The following is a 17,732-nucleotide window of genomic DNA, read 5'->3' on the forward strand; positions in this document are numbered from 1 at the left end:
GCGGGGGAGGTGGGGACTCCCCCTCCAAGCCTCAGGTTGCACTAGCACCCCGTCACGTGACGGGCTGTGGCGGGGGCTCCCGGGGTCACGTGCGCGGGGTGGCGACGGGGGAGCCGTGCCTTAGGTTGCGGGCTGCAGCGGGGAGCGGCGTGGGGGTGCGGGGGTCGCGGCGGGTCGCCGTCGGAGAGCGCGGTCGGTGGCGGTGGGAGCCGCGGCCGCGGTGGCGTTGGAGGGGGCGGCCCCGCGTCCGTGTCACGTGGTACGAGGCGGGCAGCCATCTTGCTACAAACACAAACAGAGAGGAGCGGCCGCCGCGGGAGCGCCAGCGCCCCCCCCAGTCCCCCCTGCCGCTGCCGCCGCCGCCGTCCCGGCCCTCCGCGCCACCCGCCCGTCACCGCCGCCGCCGCCGCGCCCGGGTCACCAACGCCCCGGGGGACCGGGAACCTCGCGCCCCCCGGTAAGCTCTGCGAGCACCGGAGCAGGCCCGCCCCCGACGCCAGCGGCGGCCGCCCGGGAGCCTTTGCGGGCAGCAGCCGGAGCCACGGCGCGCGGGCCCTCCTCCTCGTACCCCCGCGGTGGCCGGCGCGCCGGCCCTCCCTCCCTCGCTCCCTCTCCGGAGCGGCCCCGCGGCCTCGGCTCGGGGCTCGTCGGCTCCGGTGGGGGGTGGGGGGGCCCCCGCTTGCCCCGCTCTGTGCCTCGGGGCGGGAGGACGGGGAGGGAGCGGGGGGACGGTGGCGCCCCGCGCACCTGGCGCCCCTCCCTGAAGGGCACGCCGTCCTCCCGGCCCGTGCTCGCCCGCACCCCCCGCGCTCAGTCCGAAGTAACGGTCGCGTCTCTGGGGTCCCCTGCAAGCTCCCCGAAATGTCCCGCTCGGGCCCGGCCTTTCTGCTGTGTGGTGTGTGCGCGCCCCGACCTCCCCTTTTGGCGGTGTCCCCTCTTCCCCCCTCATCCCCCCCCCCCAAGCCCGCTACGTGCCAAGCACGGTTCTGGTAGCCGAACCGGGGCCTGGCGGGGGCTCGCAGGTCCAAGCGTTCCACCACTTTGGCCACCATGGTAGCTTTATTCTGCCCGAGCATCTCGTCTTGTGTCTTCACCTCGGTCTCATGGGTTTTAAGCGGCCACCTAAGTGCTTGGTCATCGATGTCCCTTTTCCCTCCTCAGTTGTCCGGCCGCGTGAGACACCTGTCTGTCTGTCTGAGCTGGGGCTGCTGGGCCTCCCTGACCAGGCTCTTCCCAGTCCGTATGTCCCAGCTCGATGGGACAGCTGCAGGTCACTGCCTCTCACGGTTTGCCTAGAATTTTTCTTAATTTTTTTTTTCAAGATGAAAGACCCCTCCGTGTCCCCTCTTAGACCTAATAGTTACTACAGTTCCCAAGCAGGTTGCAGTGCTGAGTCTGGGAGCTGCTAAATACATAGTTGGTGGCCTGATCTTTCCTCCATCCACCCTCCATTCTCCTCCCTCTCCCTGCTCAAAGCTCCCCTTCAGGAAAAGCCCCTTCCCAGCAGTCATTGACCCTCCAAGCCCCCCAACCCATCTAGGACCAGTAAGTGTCTGGTTGGCTCTGGCACCTATCCATCCAACTATTTTCCTTTGCATCCCCAGGCCAGCCAGTCTCCAGCCCAGCTCAATGTTTATTTCATAGGTTGTACACCAGTATCCCAAGTTAGGGGAGGATTTGAGGAGGAACTTGCCTTATTATTCCTCTCCGTTGACTGGGGTGCCAGGGGAGGCGGGAGGGGGCTTGACTCCCACATGAGGATTCTAGTACACTTTTATGGTGTGTTCACCCTTGTTGACTGGCTTTGTCAGCTACCGGATGCAAGTTCGTGCTTTGTAGGGATAGTGAATAAGGGATCCTAACTTTACTCTAGCCTTTGACGTCTGTTGTTGGCATTTGCGATCGGAATCATGGCCCAGTGGTGAGATGGCTTAGCCGGACAAGGTACTTGTTTGCAAGCCTGTTGGCCAAGAACCCACTTCTGGGTGGGAGTAGAGAACAGACGCCACAGTTGTCCACTGATCCTGCATGTGCCCCTCCTCAGCATCATACAGTTAAAGAGAGAGAGAAGAAGAAACAGCTCAGCTTTAGGTGAGAGAGGGTGACCCGAAAGTCTGTGAAGAAAGGACTCTGGTGGCTGTAGTGCTGGCGCAAAGATTTGGATCTCTAGAGCCACTTAAATGCTAGCTGAGCACACAGCCATCCTAGCATCCCAGGAAGAAAGGGAATCCCTCTTGCAAGAGGGCTAGCTAGAGGACCCAAAACAGTGTATTCTGCTTCAGCGAAGAGCTCCTGCCTCAATAAATAAGCAACTGAAGACACAGCAGAACCTCAGAATTCTACATTCGTGCATATGTGTGTGTGTGCATGTGAATTCAAATACATCCATGCACACCATACTCACACACAAAACATAAAAGTTCTAAGAAAAATGTTGGCATGGAAACCATGCAGACATTCAGGAAGCAGGAGGGCTGCTGTGTGTTTGAGGCCATCCTTAGGTACATCAGCCCCATGGTCTAAGAAGGAATCGGAAACCGCTTCAGACTTACATAGGAAGGCAGAACATTCAGGGTAACTCCTGCCACTTGTCCTGGGTGATGTTGAGGGGACCCCGTCAGGGGAGGTATAACTTTATTTTCTATGTACTAGAGTCCCCAGCTAGGCAACCTGGCAGAAGTTTTTACTGACTGCCTAGGCTAGGGGTCTTTTCCACCCAGGCCAACTCCAGTTTGCCCCTTATCAAATGAGGTAAGGCGAGAAAATCCTTTGAAAACTGTGAAGTCGGTTCACAATTGGCCAAGAGCTAAGGTTGTCACCATGGCTCAAAGGAGAGAAGGGGTAACTGCTGCCCTGCAGATGATGGGGGGCCTGTAGCCCTTCCTCCTCCCACCACACCTGGAGGAGACTATATTTTCTATGTGCGCATGTGTATGTAAATGTCCACACATGTATGTGCGCATCTCCATTCACCCTGGGAAAGTGCTTAGGTGGCCTGCTTTGAGTGTGAGGCATGGGGGGTTGACTCTGTTAACTGTAGTACAGGAAGTTGCTAAGGTACATTGCTTTAAGTTGCACAAAGTTGGGGGCGGGGGGGGGAGGATAGAGTAAGGAGGAATTGTCCCTAATTGTTGTCAGCTTGTGCTTGGAGTTCTGAGCCAGAGCAGAGGCTGCCTGCTCCCAGACCCAGCCTGAGCCTCCAGCAGGGGTCAGTCTTTCAATAGCAAGGGCTCAGGTGCTAGGGGAGGCCAGGGCTAGGCTATGGGGAAGAGGGGGTCTTACAAGGCAGAGAGAGAGAGAGGATGAGGGACAAACTGGAGTTGGCCTGGGTGGAAAAGACCCCTAGCCTAGGCAGTCAGTAAAAAGGGGTGGGGAAGGCTAGCCCGTGGTGGCTTCATGGTCCCCATGGTGGTCTTCATTAGAAAGGGCCTCAGATGCCCTTTGAGGAGCTGGGATGGGCAATCTTAGGCTTTGATTTTTTTCCCCCTCATTTTTAAATTACAGTGTGTGTCTGTGGGCATGTGTGCGTGTGTGTAAGCATGTCCCATGATATTTTGTTGGGGTGACACAGCTTGGAGGAGTTGGTTCTCTCTTTCCACGGTGTGGGTCCCAAGAATCAAACTCTGGTCATTAGGTTTGGCCACAAGCATCTTTATCGGCTGAGCCATTTCACCAACATGATGCTGTTGGTTTTTTAATCTGTTCTCTTCCCCGGGACTTCCTTTCTGGCAGGACTTTGAATTTTCTCACGGGACAGTGTGATGAGAGAACCCTTTCCTTGCTGCTGAGGGGCAAGGGAGCTTAGGCATAGCTGCTTCTTTTGAACACTGCAGTGTCTCGACCTGGGCTTGTGGATAGAGGAGGGTTTCTCAGTCTTGTCACTGAGGGCATCTCAGTCCACCTGTCTGCACCTGGCCACATGCCACTTGACAGGCCTGCCTGTGCTGCCTGCCTGGTTTGAAGTGCCGGGGATTGAACCCAAGGCCGTGTGCATGCTAGGCGAACATTCTTCCTACTGAGCCTGTCATATGTATGCTTCTTTATGTGGGACTGTCCTGTGGCTTGTAAGCTAGCCCACAGCATCCCTGGTCTCTACCTGCTAGAAGCCAATAGCATCCTTCGGCTCAGCCTGAGCTGTCTACAGTCATTGCCCATATTCCTCAGGGAGCGGGGAGCAGAGTCCTCAGCCAAGAGCCCTTGGCTTCAGGCAGCACGCAGGGCAGAGACCTACTTGTGGCCCGGGTAGAAACCACATGGTAGACTGCCTGCTGCTTGCTAGGTCCCTTCAGTGTGAGGGAGAAGCCCAGTGCTGCCCAGTGGCTGGCGCTGAGCCTTTTCTCGGCCTGGTTTAGCGCCTCGGAGCGTGTCCATGTTCCCTTGGGCCTGGCCTGCCTCTGCAGTGCTGCTGTGCTTTTACTCTTCTTTTCTCTTTGTAAATTAAGGATGTCATTATCATCATCATCATCCTGCGCACCACCACCCCACTCCTGCTTAGTGCGTGTGTGTGTGTGTGTGTGTGTGTGTGTGTGTGTGTGTGCGTGCGTGCAGGGGGCGGTGCAGGGGGCGTCCTGGCATGCATGTGGAGGTCTGAGGACACACATGTTGGTTCCCTTCTTCCGCTATGTGGATTCTAAGGGACCAAACCTAGGTGGTCAGACTTGGCAGCAAGTGCCTCCACCAGGCTGAGCTGTATTACCAGCGCACCTCTCCTTACTCTTTCCAACCAGGGCAGCTTCATGAAGGGTGGGAGGGGTGCCAAAAGGTGAGGGTGAGACACACCATTGATGTCTCCTACCGGGCAGTCTTTCTGCACTCCCAAGACCAGTGTCTGATCCACTAGAAGGGTAACTGAGAAGGTCCCAGATTGTCACTTTGGAGTTGTGAAGGCGTGTGGGCTCTTGGTTTGGAACAGGGAAAGCTTGAGTATGCGCTTAGCCCCACAGTAGCGTTTTCCCCTAAAGCTTGGTGTACTCACAAGTGCATCTTAGTGTAAAGACCACAGGCTGGTGTTATCTTTCTCTCTTATGTCTAACTTACTGCTGTTTAATCTTTGTGAATATATCCGTGTGAGAGTGCACACATGTGGTGGCAGAGGACAGCCTTGGCTGTTAGTCCTTCTACCTTGTTTGAGACATGGCCTGCGGCCTCTTGGGGTTTCGTTCATCTAATTGGTCCATGAGCCCCAAGGGGTGCTCCTGCTTCACCACCCATCTCCCTGTAGCTACACGAGCCATCATTCCATGGGGTCTGGGCATCTGAACTCTGGCCCTCACGCTGGTGTGGCACCCACTTTACCCACTGAGCCATCTCCAGCCACCCCCAGGGATGTTCTCTTTCCACCTCGCTGGTGCTAGGGTTATAAGTAGGGATGCTTGGTTTTTACCTGACTGTTGGGACGTGAACTCAGGTTCTTGAGTTTGTGCAGCAAGTACTTTTCTGACTGAGCCATCTACCCTGTCCTACAAAATTTTTGTTGTGATGGTAGGGTTTTGTTGTTTGTTTGTTTATTTTTTAAATAAATGCTGAGGGTTGAAGCCCAGGGCTTGTCCATGCTAAGTACATCCTATGCCACCAGCCTCGCTAAAGCTTTTTAAATGATTGTGGGTGTAATGGCTCAATGGTTAGCTGAGTGGTTAGGTGCGGGCAGTACTCTCGAGGCCCTGAGTGATTTCCTTCTCCAGTGTCAGGTGATTCACAGCCACCTGCAGCCCTTGCTCCAGGGGCCCCAACACCTTCTTCAAGACTCTGGGTGCCTGCATTCAAGGGCACATGCCATCATCATTGCCCACCACCTCCAAACACATATGAAATTCAGAAATAAAATGATTAGCAAAAGCCAGGCATGGTAGTGCATGCTTATAATCCCAGCACGCAGGAGTCTGAGGCAAAAGGGTTCTCTAGAAACAAAAAGTAAAATTACCACTTTAGGCATTAATTGTTTTTTTAATGTGCATTGGTGTTTTACCTGCATGTATGTCTGTATGAGGGTGTCGGATTCCCTGTAACTGGAATTACTGGACATTTGTGAGCTGCCACGTGGTTGCTGGGAATTGAACTGGGATCCTCTGGAAGAGCAGCCAGTGCTCCTAACTGCCAAGCCCTCTCTCCAGCCCCACTTTAGTCATTGTTTAGGTGTATGGTTCTGTGTGTTAATCCATGTAGTGTTATTCAGCTGTCATGGCCATGTCCACATCCTTCTGGGCCCAGCTGAAACTCTAGACCTGGTCAGTGTTTGTGGGCAGCCCCATCAGTCCCAACTCCAGGTCTTTGACTTTGACCTGCCCCAACCCCTGGCTACTCTGTGAGAAACATCCTACAGGGGTTATCTTTCTTGGAGTCTAGTCCCGTCCCCTCCCTCCTGCTAGGAACTGAACACAGGTCCTTTAGACAAGCAGCAAGTACTCTTGACCACTGAGCCATCTCTCCAACCCTAGGTCCCTTTGTGGCAGTAGTGGAGGCTGAAGCCAGACAGAGCCTTGTGCGTGCTGGCAAGTGTCTGGCTATTGAGGGACATCTCCAGCCTCTTTAGTGTTTATTTTGTTTTTCCTTGGGGTGAGGAGGTGGGGAGCTTAAACTTTTTGTGGGGTGGGGGTTCGAGACAGGGTTTCTCTGTGTATCCCTGGCTGTCCTGGAACTCACTTTGTAGACCAGGTTGGCCTCGAACTCAGAAATCCGCCTGCCTCTGCCTCCCAAGTGCTGGGATTAAAGGCATGTAGGCATGTGCTACCACGCCCGGCTGGAGTTTAGACTTTAGATCCTTGTGTGCTACCACATGTGGTTCATGCAATGTGAAGGTAAAACCCAGGGCTTTGTGCTAACTAGGCGAGCACTCTTCCTCCTTAGTGTGTCTCCAGCCCCAGACTTGCACTGCCTGTCCCTAAGGGCTGCCTAGTCCCAGCTCCCCTCAGGGTGATGGTGGAGCCCTCCTGAATCTAGTGCAGTCATTGGGGTCAGGAAGGGGGAGTGGAGTGTGCAACCTGAGCTAGTCCAGGCTCTTGTAGTTAAGACACTTACCTCACTGTGGCTTGGGAGTCCTGGGGTGCTGAGATTCTGGGTCACCCCATTGTCTGCCATGGGGTCTTGGTTTAGTTACTGAGGAGACCCTCTTTCCCAGACTCCTCTAGTGGGAACTCTCTTCTTCCTTCTAGATTCCTGGCGTCCTGCAGCGGATGGGGACTGGAGAGGCACACTGGTCCAGCCTGTGATAAAAACCCACGCATTCCCCCTGGACACTGCCTGTCCTTTCTCCTCTACTCTGCCCTTCCTGAGAGTCTCCTACCCAGGACCCTAGAGGAACTTGCCCCTGTTGCTGCCACTGCTGCCTCATTAGCCACTAGAGACTGAACTTGCCTCTTCCCATATGGTGAGGGAGCCTTCTGCCAGCTACAACCTGAGAACCCTGTTCCCACCTTGACCTTTTTTCTGAGGGGCAGTTCTTGATTGAGGGAAGGAGTTTAGGTCTTGGTTCCTATTCCTGTGGCCACACCCACCTGCTCAGAGCCAACTGTGAGTGGGGTACCTGTGACTCTGGAAGTCCTGTCTGCTTAGTTTGTGCTGAAACCCAGCCCCCTCAGACAGATGCCCTAAGTTTTCTTTAGAGAAGTCGGCTTGTTCTAAGGCTTGTCATACTGCTCAACAAAATGGACCATTCCTCTATAGAACATAAGTGGGCCCAATGCCTGCCTGTCTTATTTTTTGAGACAGGTCCTCATATAGCCCAGGCTGGCCCTAAACTCTTATGTAGCCAGAAGTGACCTTAAATTTCTGAACCTCCTGCCTCTCTGTCTCCCAAGTGTTTGGGATCAAAGCCAGGTACTATATTCCTTGTTGGTGTGGTGTTGGGGACAGAGTCTAGGGCTTCAAGTATGATGAGTAAGTGCTCCCCCCCCCCCAGCCAAACTATATCCCCAGTCCAGTGATTGCTTCAGAATAGTCTTACTATGTGCTGTCCCAGGAACTTGCAGTCCTCTTGCCTTTGCCTCCTGAGTGCTGTCATTACAAACATTGGCATTACAAAGCAGGCTTCAGTTTTATGCTGAAAATCCTCACTGTATTCTGGGCACACTGGTTACCTCAGCCACGCCATGAGAGCACCTGTGACCAATGACCACACTGTACCTTCTCCTGAGCGCACTGAACCCGGCAGCTGTGGGCCAGGGGTTGGGAGACTGTCTAATTCACTGGGGTAACCTCCCTCTTCCTCCTCTTCTCCCTAAGGATCTTTCCCAGATGTGAAAGTTTCTCCCAGGCACTTGTGAGGCGAGAGCTAGTTGCTTGGGGATCCTAGTTCAGCGCAGCCCAGGCCCTGTGAGACCAGAGCCCTTGTTTCCCTGGACAGAACTGTCAGGTGAGTGTTGGGCCACCAGAGGGCGTCCCACTGAGCTGGAAGGGGCTCAGGCTTCCTTGTTCCCTCACTCCCTAGGACTCTCCCCTACCCTGACTCAGCTTTGGTTAACTCATGGTGTGAGTGGTCACCTGTCTGGTGTAGGTGAGTTCAATGCCAAAATGTCTCACCGTCTAGATGGAGGCCTGTCACTGGCCCAGCAAAGTGCTGGCGCCATGACTGATCTGCACTGCACCAGCTTACTCATGACTTGTCTGTGACCCTACAGGTATTTGGACAGTACTCACCTGGTCCTGTCTCTGCCATTCATCCTTGACCTTTGAGAAGCATCGAAGCTCCACAATGGCAGCAGAGACACTCAACTTTGGGCCTGAGTGGTGGGTCGCTTAAGCTCTGGCCCATGGGAAAAGCTGGTGTAGGGGTGAAGGACCACGTGGACCTTCGTCTCCCCTTTCTTTTTGTACCTGTTTTAGGCTGAGAGCCCTTTCGAGTGGTGGCAGTGTGGCCTCTCCACCCCCATCTCCTGCCATGCCCAAATACAAGCTGGCAGATTACCGCTATGGGCGAGAGGAGATGCTGGCCCTCTATGTCAAGGAGAACAAGGTGAGGTTTGGGATGGAGCACAGCTCCCTCGCCCATTTGCCTTATCTGTGAGTTGCCTCTGAGTGGTTACTATACTGGGTCTCCTGCCCCATCCCAGGTCCCCGAGGAACTACAGGACAAGGAGTTTGCTGCGGTGTTACAAGAGGAACCCCTGCAACCCCTGGCTCTGGAGCCTCTGACTGAGGAGGAGCAGGTGGGGCTGGGCCTAGGGTGGAGGAGGGAGGAGCTGGGCTTGGGAAGATGGGGGCTGACTGGGTGACGGTCCTCACTGCCATCCCTGGCTCCCTCCTCAGAGAAACTTCTCGCTGTCGGTGAACAGTGTGGCTGTGCTGAGACTGATGGGGAAAGGGGCTGGGCCCCCTTTGGCTGCCACCTCCCGTGGCAGGGGCAGCACTCGGAGCCGAGGTAGACAGTGACTCCTCATATTTTTCAGGGGAGGAGGTGGGCAGAGTTGGAGTGGGTGGTGCCAAGGATATAGAGGGACACTGGAGGGTCCCAGACCCAGTGTAAACCCTCTTCTTCAGGGCGAGGCCGTGGTGACAGCTGCTTTTACCAAAGAAGCATTGAGGAAGGCGATGGGGCCTTTGGAAGGAATCCTCGGGAGATCCAGCGAAGCCAAAGCTGGGATGACAGGTGGGGATGACAAGATGGAGAAAGACAGGCAGAACGGAGGAGTGCTACTGAGCTGGCAGTAGGGTGACTAGAGGGACCAGAGACGCCCAGCAGGCCAGCCCTGATCAGAGCCCCTGGGTCCTGTCTACCCAGCCTAGCATCCCCTAGTCCCCTGGGGAAGGCATGATGTTTTGACCGACACCTTTCTTCACAGAGGTGAGAGGCGGTTTGAGAAGCCTGCAAGGAGGGATGGAGGTATGAGAGTGTTGAATGTGGTGGCCAGCAGGGTAGGGAGGCAACGGAGATGGGGTTCCCAGGTAGAGGGTGGGGGAGAGCTTATAGGAGTGAGCTCTCTTGAGGTTCATCCATGCTTACTGTTTGTCTCCCCTGTGCCAGTACGATCTGGCTTTGAGGAGGGAGGGGCTGGCCCAAGGAAGGAGCATGCACGCTCAGACAGTGAGAATTGGCGCTCACTTCGAGAGGAGCAAGAGGATGATGGCAGCTGGAGACTTGGGGCAGGACCCCGGCGAGATGGTGATCGCTGGCGTTCCACCAGCCCTGGTAAGATGGGGGCTAGGTGGGGTCAGGATATCCTGGCGATACTAGGGAAGAGGTGCCATGCACGTGAGGAACGAGAAGATCCAGGGGAAGCCGTGCTACCTGGGAAGGCCTGGTGGACTGGAGAAGGTGGGGCTTGGCTTGGCTGGGCACTAGAGGATTTTTGCCCTTCTCCAACTTTCTCTTTCAGATGGTGGTCCCCGCTCTGCTGGCTGGCGGGAACATGGGGAGAGGAGGCGCAAGTTTGATTTTGATTTGCGAGGGGAGCGCGGAGGGTGTGGTGAAGAGGACGGGCGGGTTGGGGGCGGCAACTCTCACCTCCGGAGATGCCGGGGGCTCGATGGCTTTGAAGATGACAAGGATGGGCTCCCCGAGTGGTGCCTGGAGGATGAGGATGAGGAGATGGGCACTTTCGATGCCTCCGGAGCCTTCCTGCCCCTCAAGGTACTCATCTCAGGGACCAGTGGGGTGGTGGCAGCTGTCCCCTGGCTGCCCTCCCACTATGTCCACTCTGCCCTCCCCGCACAGAAGGGCCCCAAGGAAGCCATCCCTGAGGAGCAGGAGCTTGATTTCCGGGGCCTGGAGGAGGAGGAGGACGAGGAGCCGGCAGAAGGGGTGGATGAAGAGAGGCCTGAGGCAGGTGAGCCCTCAGCGGTGCAGGGACAAGGCCTGAGAAGCTCGGGCTGGGGCAGGTTGGCAGAGAGATGTGTTGCTAAGCTGGCTGCTGACTGGCCACCCATGTGTCAGGTCAGGCCGCTTAGAAATGTTCAGGTGGGAGTGGTGAGACGGTTTGGCACGTGAAAGGCTTGCCACCAAGCATCATGATGTGAGTTCAATCCCTGGAACCCACAGGAGAGAGGGGAGAAGAACCATTTCCACCACGTTGTCCTCTAGCCTAAGCACGTGTGCTGGGGTGGGTGGATGGCCGGGGAAGTCCCAGTCAGGTGTGGAGAGAAATCTTTGTCAGGTGTGAGCACACAGCCCCTCACCACATGTAGGTCCTCCCCTCTCACAGCGCAGGACCAGGACCAGCGTGCTTAGTGTGGACTGCGTGGTTCTCTGTGTCTGTGTTCGTGCTTGGTTAGGGCTTGGCCAGAGTCAGAAGGATAGACTCACTACCCAAGGTCACACGTGTCGACTTGCACTGCCTCAGATACCATCCCCTGCTGTTGTCTTCTTCTGTGTATGTGGGCAGGTCAGAGGACAAGTGTCTTTGCCTTTCACTTTGTATATGGTAGGGTCTCTGTTCTTTGTGCCAAGCTAGGCTTACAAACTTACGGCGAATCTCCTGTCCTTTCCGTGTTTCCATAGGAGAACTGGGATTGCAGACACACACTAGCACAAGTGGCCTTTACGGGTTCCTGGGATTTCACCCCAGGTCCTCATGCCTGGGAACCAAGCACTTTGATCCATCAAGCCAGCTCCTGGGCCCTAGCTCCTTCGGTTGGAGTTCTGGTAACCATGTCTTTCTTCCAGGAGGGAAGGAAGCAACCCCAGTGCCGCCTCCAGAGAACTCCAGCTCACCGTCTTCACTGCCAGCCTTGGGTCCTCTCTGGACGACAAATGAGGAGGGTGGTGAGGCAGTGGAGAAAGAGCTGCCCCCTGCTGAAGGTAGGCTGGCAAGAGCTGTGCAGAGGGGAGTGACGGGCGTGGCTAGTGAAGTGTACTTGTGGCAAGAGCCTGTTTTCCTAGCAGCTACAGGAGCCATCTTGTTCCTTTCTCTGCCCCTCCCTACTTTCCCATCTCCCTAGGTGACGAGTTGAGGGGACTGTCTCTGAGTCCTAGAATGAGTTCACCTCCTGGCCCACCTGGAGATCTAGAAGATGAAGAAGGCTTGAAGCACTTGCAGCAGGTTGGGGTTGTCTGTACATGCTGCAGGGGCTCCCCTCCAGGCTTGCAGAGCCCTTTGCCCCATGTGTCCCAGATCTGTCTGACAGGGTCCCTCTCCTGCCCTCAAGCCCAGCCTCCTCAGGTGGCTCAGACTCGCCTCTTTTCCTGACTTCCAGGAGGCAGAGAAGCTGGTGGCCTCCCTGCAGGACAGCTCCCTAGAAGAGGAGCAGTTCACCGCTGCCATGCAAACCCAGGGCCTACGCCACTCCACAGCTGCCACTGCCCTTCCCCTCAGCCATGGCGCTGCCCGAAAGTGGTTCTACAAGGACCCACAGGGGGAAATCCAAGGTAGCGGTGGGTAGCAGGCTGCTGGGACTCCATGTTGCTCAGGCAGATCTCAGAGTGCCCTCTGACCATGCCATAGCCACCTCCTGACCCTTCTTGATGCCCTTATTCCAGGCCCTTTCACGACCCAGGAGATGGCTGAGTGGTTCCAGGCTGGCTACTTCTCCATGTCACTCTTAGTGAAGAGGGGCTGCGATGAGGGTTTCCAGCCTCTGGGAGAGGTGATCAAGATGTGGGGCCGTGTGCCCTTTGCCCCAGGGCCCTCGCCACCCCCGCTGCTGGTGAGCACTGTCTGCTCGGCAGGTTTCAGGGAAGGCCAGTGGGGGCAGCAGCAGGACCGCAGGCTTCCCACCACCTCACTTGCTGGGGCATGCTCCTGCTGGGCACACTCACACAGGCTCGCTCTGACCTCCCACAGGGGAACATGGATCAGGAGCGGCTGAAGAAGCAGCAGGAGCTGGCTGCGGCCGCCCTGTACCAGCAGCTGCAGCACCAGCACTTTCTGCAGCTGGTTGGCAGGTATGGGGGGAGCTTGGGGTCTTGCTGTGGGCACGAGAGTGGTCCTGCGTGGTCCACTGTCTGAGCCCAGTGTGTCTGTAGCCGCCAGCTCCCGCAGTGTACAACGCTCCGGGAAAAGGCAGCTATGGGGGACCTGACGCCGCCGCAGCAGCAGCAGCTCACTACGTTCCTGCAGCAGCTCCAGGCTCTCAAAACCTCCAGGTCGGTGTGTTGCACACAGCCCCAGGTTGTGTGTGGACTGCTGTGTGTAAGAAAGTGTAAATATGTGTGCTGGTGTGAGGCAGAGGGGAGAAGGGCGGGCTACAAGAGAACAGTACCCTGAGGGCCATTGGTTTGTTTCTCAGAGGTGGAGACCAGAACCTGCTCCCGACGATGAGCCGGTCCTTGTCGGTGCCAGATTCAGGCCCCCTCTGGGACTTACATACCTCAGCTTCATCACAGTCAGGTGAGTGGCCACCCTGCTCCATGCCACCTCCTGGTCCCTTGTACTCCTGAGTCTCCCTCTGCCCCTACTCTTGTCTGGCCTGCCCCACAGTGGCCCAGCCTCATACCCACTGGTTTAGAGGGGCAGAGCCCAAGTGCCCAAGCTGCTGCAAATGGTAGAAGTCAGAGGGGCTCTAAAATGGGACCCTGGACCTCTAGGCAGGGAGGCTCGTTTGGGGACAAATGTTTCTACTTCCTGTCTAAGGGAGGCTCTGCTGGGCCTGTTCCTCCTGCAGGTGGTGAGGCCAGTCTTTGGGACATACCAATTAACTCTTCGACTCAGGGTCCAATTCTAGAACAGCTCCAACTGCAGCATAAAGTAAGTAGAGCAGGCTGACATGGCGAGGGCTGGCTGAGGCAGCTCAGCCTCCCTGATGCCTAAAGTTCCTGTCACCTCAGTTTCAAGAGCGCAGAGAAGTGGAGCTCAGGGCGAAGCGGGAGGAGGAGGAGCGCAAACGACGGGAGGAGAAGCGGCGCCAGCAGCAGCAGCAGCAGGAGGAGCAGAAGCGACGGCAGGAAGAGGAGGAGCTCTTTCGGCGCAAGCAGGTTCAAGTCCCTCCTGTCTCCTGAGCCTAGCCTGGGCCTGGGGCCAGCGGGCCACCCTCACCCACTGTGTCCCTACCCAGGTACGGCAGCAGGAATTGTTGCTGAAGCTGCTACAGCAGCAGCAAGCGACGAATGTCCCTGTGCCCCCTGCACCCAGCTCCCCACCTCCGCTCTGGGCTGGCCTAGCCAAGCAGGGCCTGTCCATGAAGACTCTGCTGGAGCTGCAGATGGAAAGTGAGCGCCAACTGCACAAGCAGGTGGCACCGCGGGATCCTCTGCGGGCCCAGGCCCCCAACCACCGAGTGGTGAGCACCTGCCCCAGGGAGCCCCTCTGCTGCAGTTTCCAGGAGTGCTTGGGCTAGGGGGAGGTGTCCCTGAGCTCATGATCCTAGAGCTGAAGACCTATGTCCTTTCATTATTAGAAAGATGGCCCCTCTCCCTAGTCTTCACCTCCTGCCCTCCAATTTGCCCCTAAATGAGCCTCCCTGCCTAGACGTCCAGGGTCCCATTTTAGAGCCCCTCTGACTTCCTGCCGTTTGCAGCAGCTTGGGGGCTTGGGCTCTGCCCCTCTGAACCAGTGGGTGTCTGAGGCTGGGCCACTATGGGGCGGGCCAGACAAGAGTGGGGGCAGCAGCGGTGGCAACCTGGGACTCTGGGAAGATACTCTCAAGAGTGGCGGGAGCCTGGCCCGAAGCCTGGGCCTAAAGAACAGTCGGAGCAGCCCGTCTCTCAGGTAGGTGAGGCACCTGCCTAGCTGGGGCTTGTCAGGAAGAAGGGATGCTAAGGTCTGGGCTTATCTGTGGCCTCCAACTCCCCTCCTACCTCAGTGACTCGTACAGCCACCTGTCAGGCCGACCTGTTCGCAAAAAGACAGAAGAGGAAGAGAAGTTGCTGAAGCTGCTGCAGGGCATACCTCGGCCCCAGGACGGCTTCACGCAGTGGTGTGAGCAAATGCTGCACACCCTGAGCACTGCAGGCAGCCTGGACGGTACGGAGGCGCCTGAGAGGCTCTACTGGCTCTAGGGACTCCAGACCTGTCCAGCATGCCTGACTATCCCCTCTCTGTAGTTCCCATGGCTGTCGCCATCCTCAAGGAGGTGGAGTCCCCTTACGATGTCCATGATTATATTCGTTCCTGCCTGGGGGACACGCTGGAAGCCAAAGAATTTGCCAAACAATTCCTGGAGCGGAGGGCCAAGCAGAAAGCCAGCCAGCAGCGGCAGCAGCAGCAGCAGCAGCAGCAGGTGGAGTCTTGTGGGACCTGGGAAGGCAGGATGCCCAGGCCTCTCCTGACTCTGTTCTCTCTTGCCTTAGGAGGCCTGGCTGAGCAGCCCCTCCCTACAAACAGCCTTCCAGGCCAACCACAGCACCAAACTGGGCCCTGGGGAGGGCAGCAAGGCCAAAAGGCGGGCGCTGATGCTTCACTCCGACCCTAGCATCTTGGGTAAGTGTGTGTCGGGTGGGACTAGAAAGCTCTGCTTTCCCTGCACAGGTCTCAGTGGACCTGGGGGAGCTTACTCTTGCTTCTCCCTGGCTTCAGGGTACTCCCTGCATGGCCCTTCCGGTGAGATCGAGAGCGTGGATGACTACTGACCAGCCTGTCCCACCAGCCCCCTGGGCCTTAGATTCGGGTGGCGGCAGCAGCATGGACCCTTGGGTCTCCAGCCTGCAGGCTCCCACAGGGAGCAGAGGAGGAAGCGAGCGAGCGAGTGGGGCAGGGTCCCCAGCACTTGTTACAAACCACACGATGCACCTTAACTCACCCGCCACGAGGCACTTTACAGATGGGGGAGGGGCCTTTCTTTTCCTCTTTAATTTTAAACATTAGAAGAGACAAAAATATCATCCAAAAGCTAGACGGTAGACCCTTTCACCCCTTTGGGAATAATGGGTGTGACATTGGAAGGTCCACAGAGGTTTGTTTTTGTTTTTTTTGTTTTGTTTTTATTTTTATTTTTTAGAAAAAAAAAAGTTAAAAAAATAATGAAAAAAATAGTTAGGCTGAAAGGAAAAAAAAAATCACACTGTTATTTTTGGCCAGTGGGTACCAGGTCCCATGGAACTGTCCTGTCTGGCTTCCCTGAGGCTGCACTTACCCTGCTGCCCCAGAAGGTGGGTCATTGGGGTGACTGTCAGCTGGGTGCTGACAGTTTGCACAGCGAGCGAGCAGAGGCCCTCTCCAGAAGCCCCGCCCACTGGACCTGCTGTGATCAGCTCCTGTGGCCGTTACTGTGGCAGGTGTCCTGGTAAGGGGCCAGAGTCGCCCCTCACCTCAGCTGCTTTGGGAGGAACGTTGCACAAATTGGACGAGCTGCCTCAGCTCCCTCTCCCCATCCCCCGAAACAGCCCTCCCACACTGAGGGAGCTGGGGAAAGCCCTGTCAGTGCCAGCCTGTCAGGTGGGCTCTGAACTCAGGCCTGCTGAGGGGCTGACCCCCACTGCTGCCATTTCGGGGGACAGCCTGGGTGTGACACTGAAAGCCCCAGCTCCCTGCCTTTGCCACATGAATGTATTCTCTGGCCCCCAAGCCTGTCTCACCCACTCTGAGAAGGGACACAGCCCTTCCTCCAGGAGCTGGAGAACACCCCTCCTTTTATCATGGCCAAGGCCTTGCTTGTGAGGGAAGGACAGGGAAGGAGTGGCTTGGGGCGGAACCTGGGGGGGGCGTGGTGAGAACCCCCTGATCAGCAGCCAGCTGTGTGGGAAGCAGACCACAGCTCTGTACCTGACCCTTACATTGACCAAATGGGAGAGGAGTGAGCAGCCCCTCTCCTTGATGTTTTTTGTGTTGGGTGTAAGGCTGGAGGTTGAGAGCGCCTGTGTCCTGGCTGGGGGCTGCCTTGCCTGTTGCTCACCGACCTCACTCCTAGCCCCCCCCCCCGCCCCCGCCCAGGCTTGTCTTCATTGTTGTTTGGCTCCTCCCCCCCCCTTTTCTTTTTAATATACTGTGTTAGTGACTCTCCCATCAACCTCATTGCTCAGAATGCAGTATTAGGGCGAGCGAGCAAGCCTGCCACTGCCTCCTCCATGAATGTATTTCTCGTTTCTGCCCTGGGGAAGTGGGGAGTGGCCCCAGGTTCTTCTTTCTCATCCATCCCCACAGAGGTGACCTTTTGTTTTCCTTTCCATTTTTTTTTTTTTTTTTTTTTTTTTTTTTTTTTTTTTTTTTTTTGCACCAAAGTGGCAATTGGGTCAGTGTTGGGGATCAGGCTGGCTTTGGGTGGAAGGGCCCCTCCACCTGCTTCTCCCTGGTTTTGACAGTGTTAGCGTCTGTGAAAAGACAATATTCTCTCTAAAGCAATAAGGGGGTGATGGGCCAGGGGGAAACGTCTTGCTGCTGCTGGCCCCCCAGCTCCCCTTCCCTCTTGCCATTGTGGTGGCATTGGAGGGATGGGAGAGACTCCTGTTGTGACTGAATGTAACCTACCCTGCCCCTGCCACAGCCAATGCAGGGGAAGGGAGGGCACTTGTCTCTTCCTACCCCTTCCCCCAGCTAAAGAGACTGAACTTGGGGGCCCATGAGCCTGGAGAGGCCTTACCCCTGTGAGGAAGTGTAGGGGGGCCCTCTCCCACCCCATCCCCTCTGAGAGTGATCAATGTTTACAAGACCTGAGCCCCCACCCAGGGACTCAGATCCCCCCCATCTTAATCCTTTCCCCATCCCAGTCTTACAGGGCCCCGCTGCCCCACCCTACCCCCTTGGGGTTCAGGGTAGTGTGGGTGTCCTGTGTATCCCAGTTTACCCTACCTCTACCTTGTGTGACTTCCCCAGTACCCACTCTTGTAAATACTCCCAATAAAACTTGGTGTGTTCTCCCAGTCTACCTTGTCTGCCAGCTTTTCCATGACTGAGCTGGGTAAGGGCACAGTGGTGGTGGTGGGGTGCATCTGG

General features: G+C 56.4%; 1 protein-coding gene across 5 annotated transcripts; it reads left to right on the forward strand.

Moving 5' to 3' along the window:
* The first annotated feature begins 200 nt into the window (after positions 1–200).
* Gigyf1 (GRB10 interacting GYF protein 1) lies at positions 201–17,664 on the forward strand. Of its 5 annotated transcripts, XM_029477402.1 has the most exons (28): positions 201–457; positions 7,149–7,363; positions 8,218–8,347; positions 8,423–8,488; positions 8,613–8,721; positions 8,818–8,947; positions 9,045–9,140; positions 9,241–9,352; positions 9,472–9,580; positions 9,774–9,814; positions 9,956–10,120; positions 10,308–10,561; positions 10,646–10,757; positions 11,594–11,728; positions 11,869–11,969; positions 12,124–12,295; positions 12,407–12,573; positions 12,711–12,811; positions 12,893–13,012; positions 13,156–13,256; positions 13,531–13,613; positions 13,694–13,840; positions 13,921–14,145; positions 14,383–14,573; positions 14,668–14,828; positions 14,909–15,084; positions 15,155–15,284; positions 15,381–17,664. In XM_029477402.1, exons 5-28 carry the CDS (start codon positions 8,687–8,689, stop codon positions 15,431–15,433), a joined length of 3,117 nt encoding a protein of 1,038 aa, XP_029333262.1. In that variant the 5' UTR covers positions 201–457; positions 7,149–7,363; positions 8,218–8,347; positions 8,423–8,488; positions 8,613–8,686; the 3' UTR covers positions 15,434–17,664. The 5 variants fall into 5 exon arrangements, with proteins under 5 accessions (XP_029333262.1, XP_021018394.1, XP_029333263.1 ...); XM_021162735.2 differs by having other exon boundaries at positions 8,218–8,488; XM_029477403.1 differs by having other exon boundaries at positions 8,218–8,488; positions 14,386–14,573.
* The last annotated feature ends 68 nt before the right edge of the window (positions 17,665–17,732 follow it).

The sequence above is a fragment of the Mus caroli genome, chromosome 5, assembly GCF_900094665.2.
Source record: "Mus caroli chromosome 5, CAROLI_EIJ_v1.1, whole genome shotgun sequence".
Taxonomy (NCBI): Eukaryota; Metazoa; Chordata; class Mammalia; order Rodentia; family Muridae; genus Mus; species Mus caroli.

Excerpts from the sequence above, each read along its gene's own strand:
- Gigyf1 (XM_021162735.2), top strand. The coding sequence starts at position 8,687 with ATGGCAGCAGAGACACTCAACTTTGGGCCTGAGTG. Across the intron at positions 11,970-12,123 it reads GCTTGAAGCACTTGCAGCAG|GAGGCAGAGAAGCTGGTGGC; the intron begins GTTGGGGTTGTC and ends CCTGACTTCCAG. Across the intron at positions 14,574-14,667 it reads CGGAGCAGCCCGTCTCTCAG|TGACTCGTACAGCCACCTGT; the intron begins GTAGGTGAGGCA and ends CTCCTACCTCAG.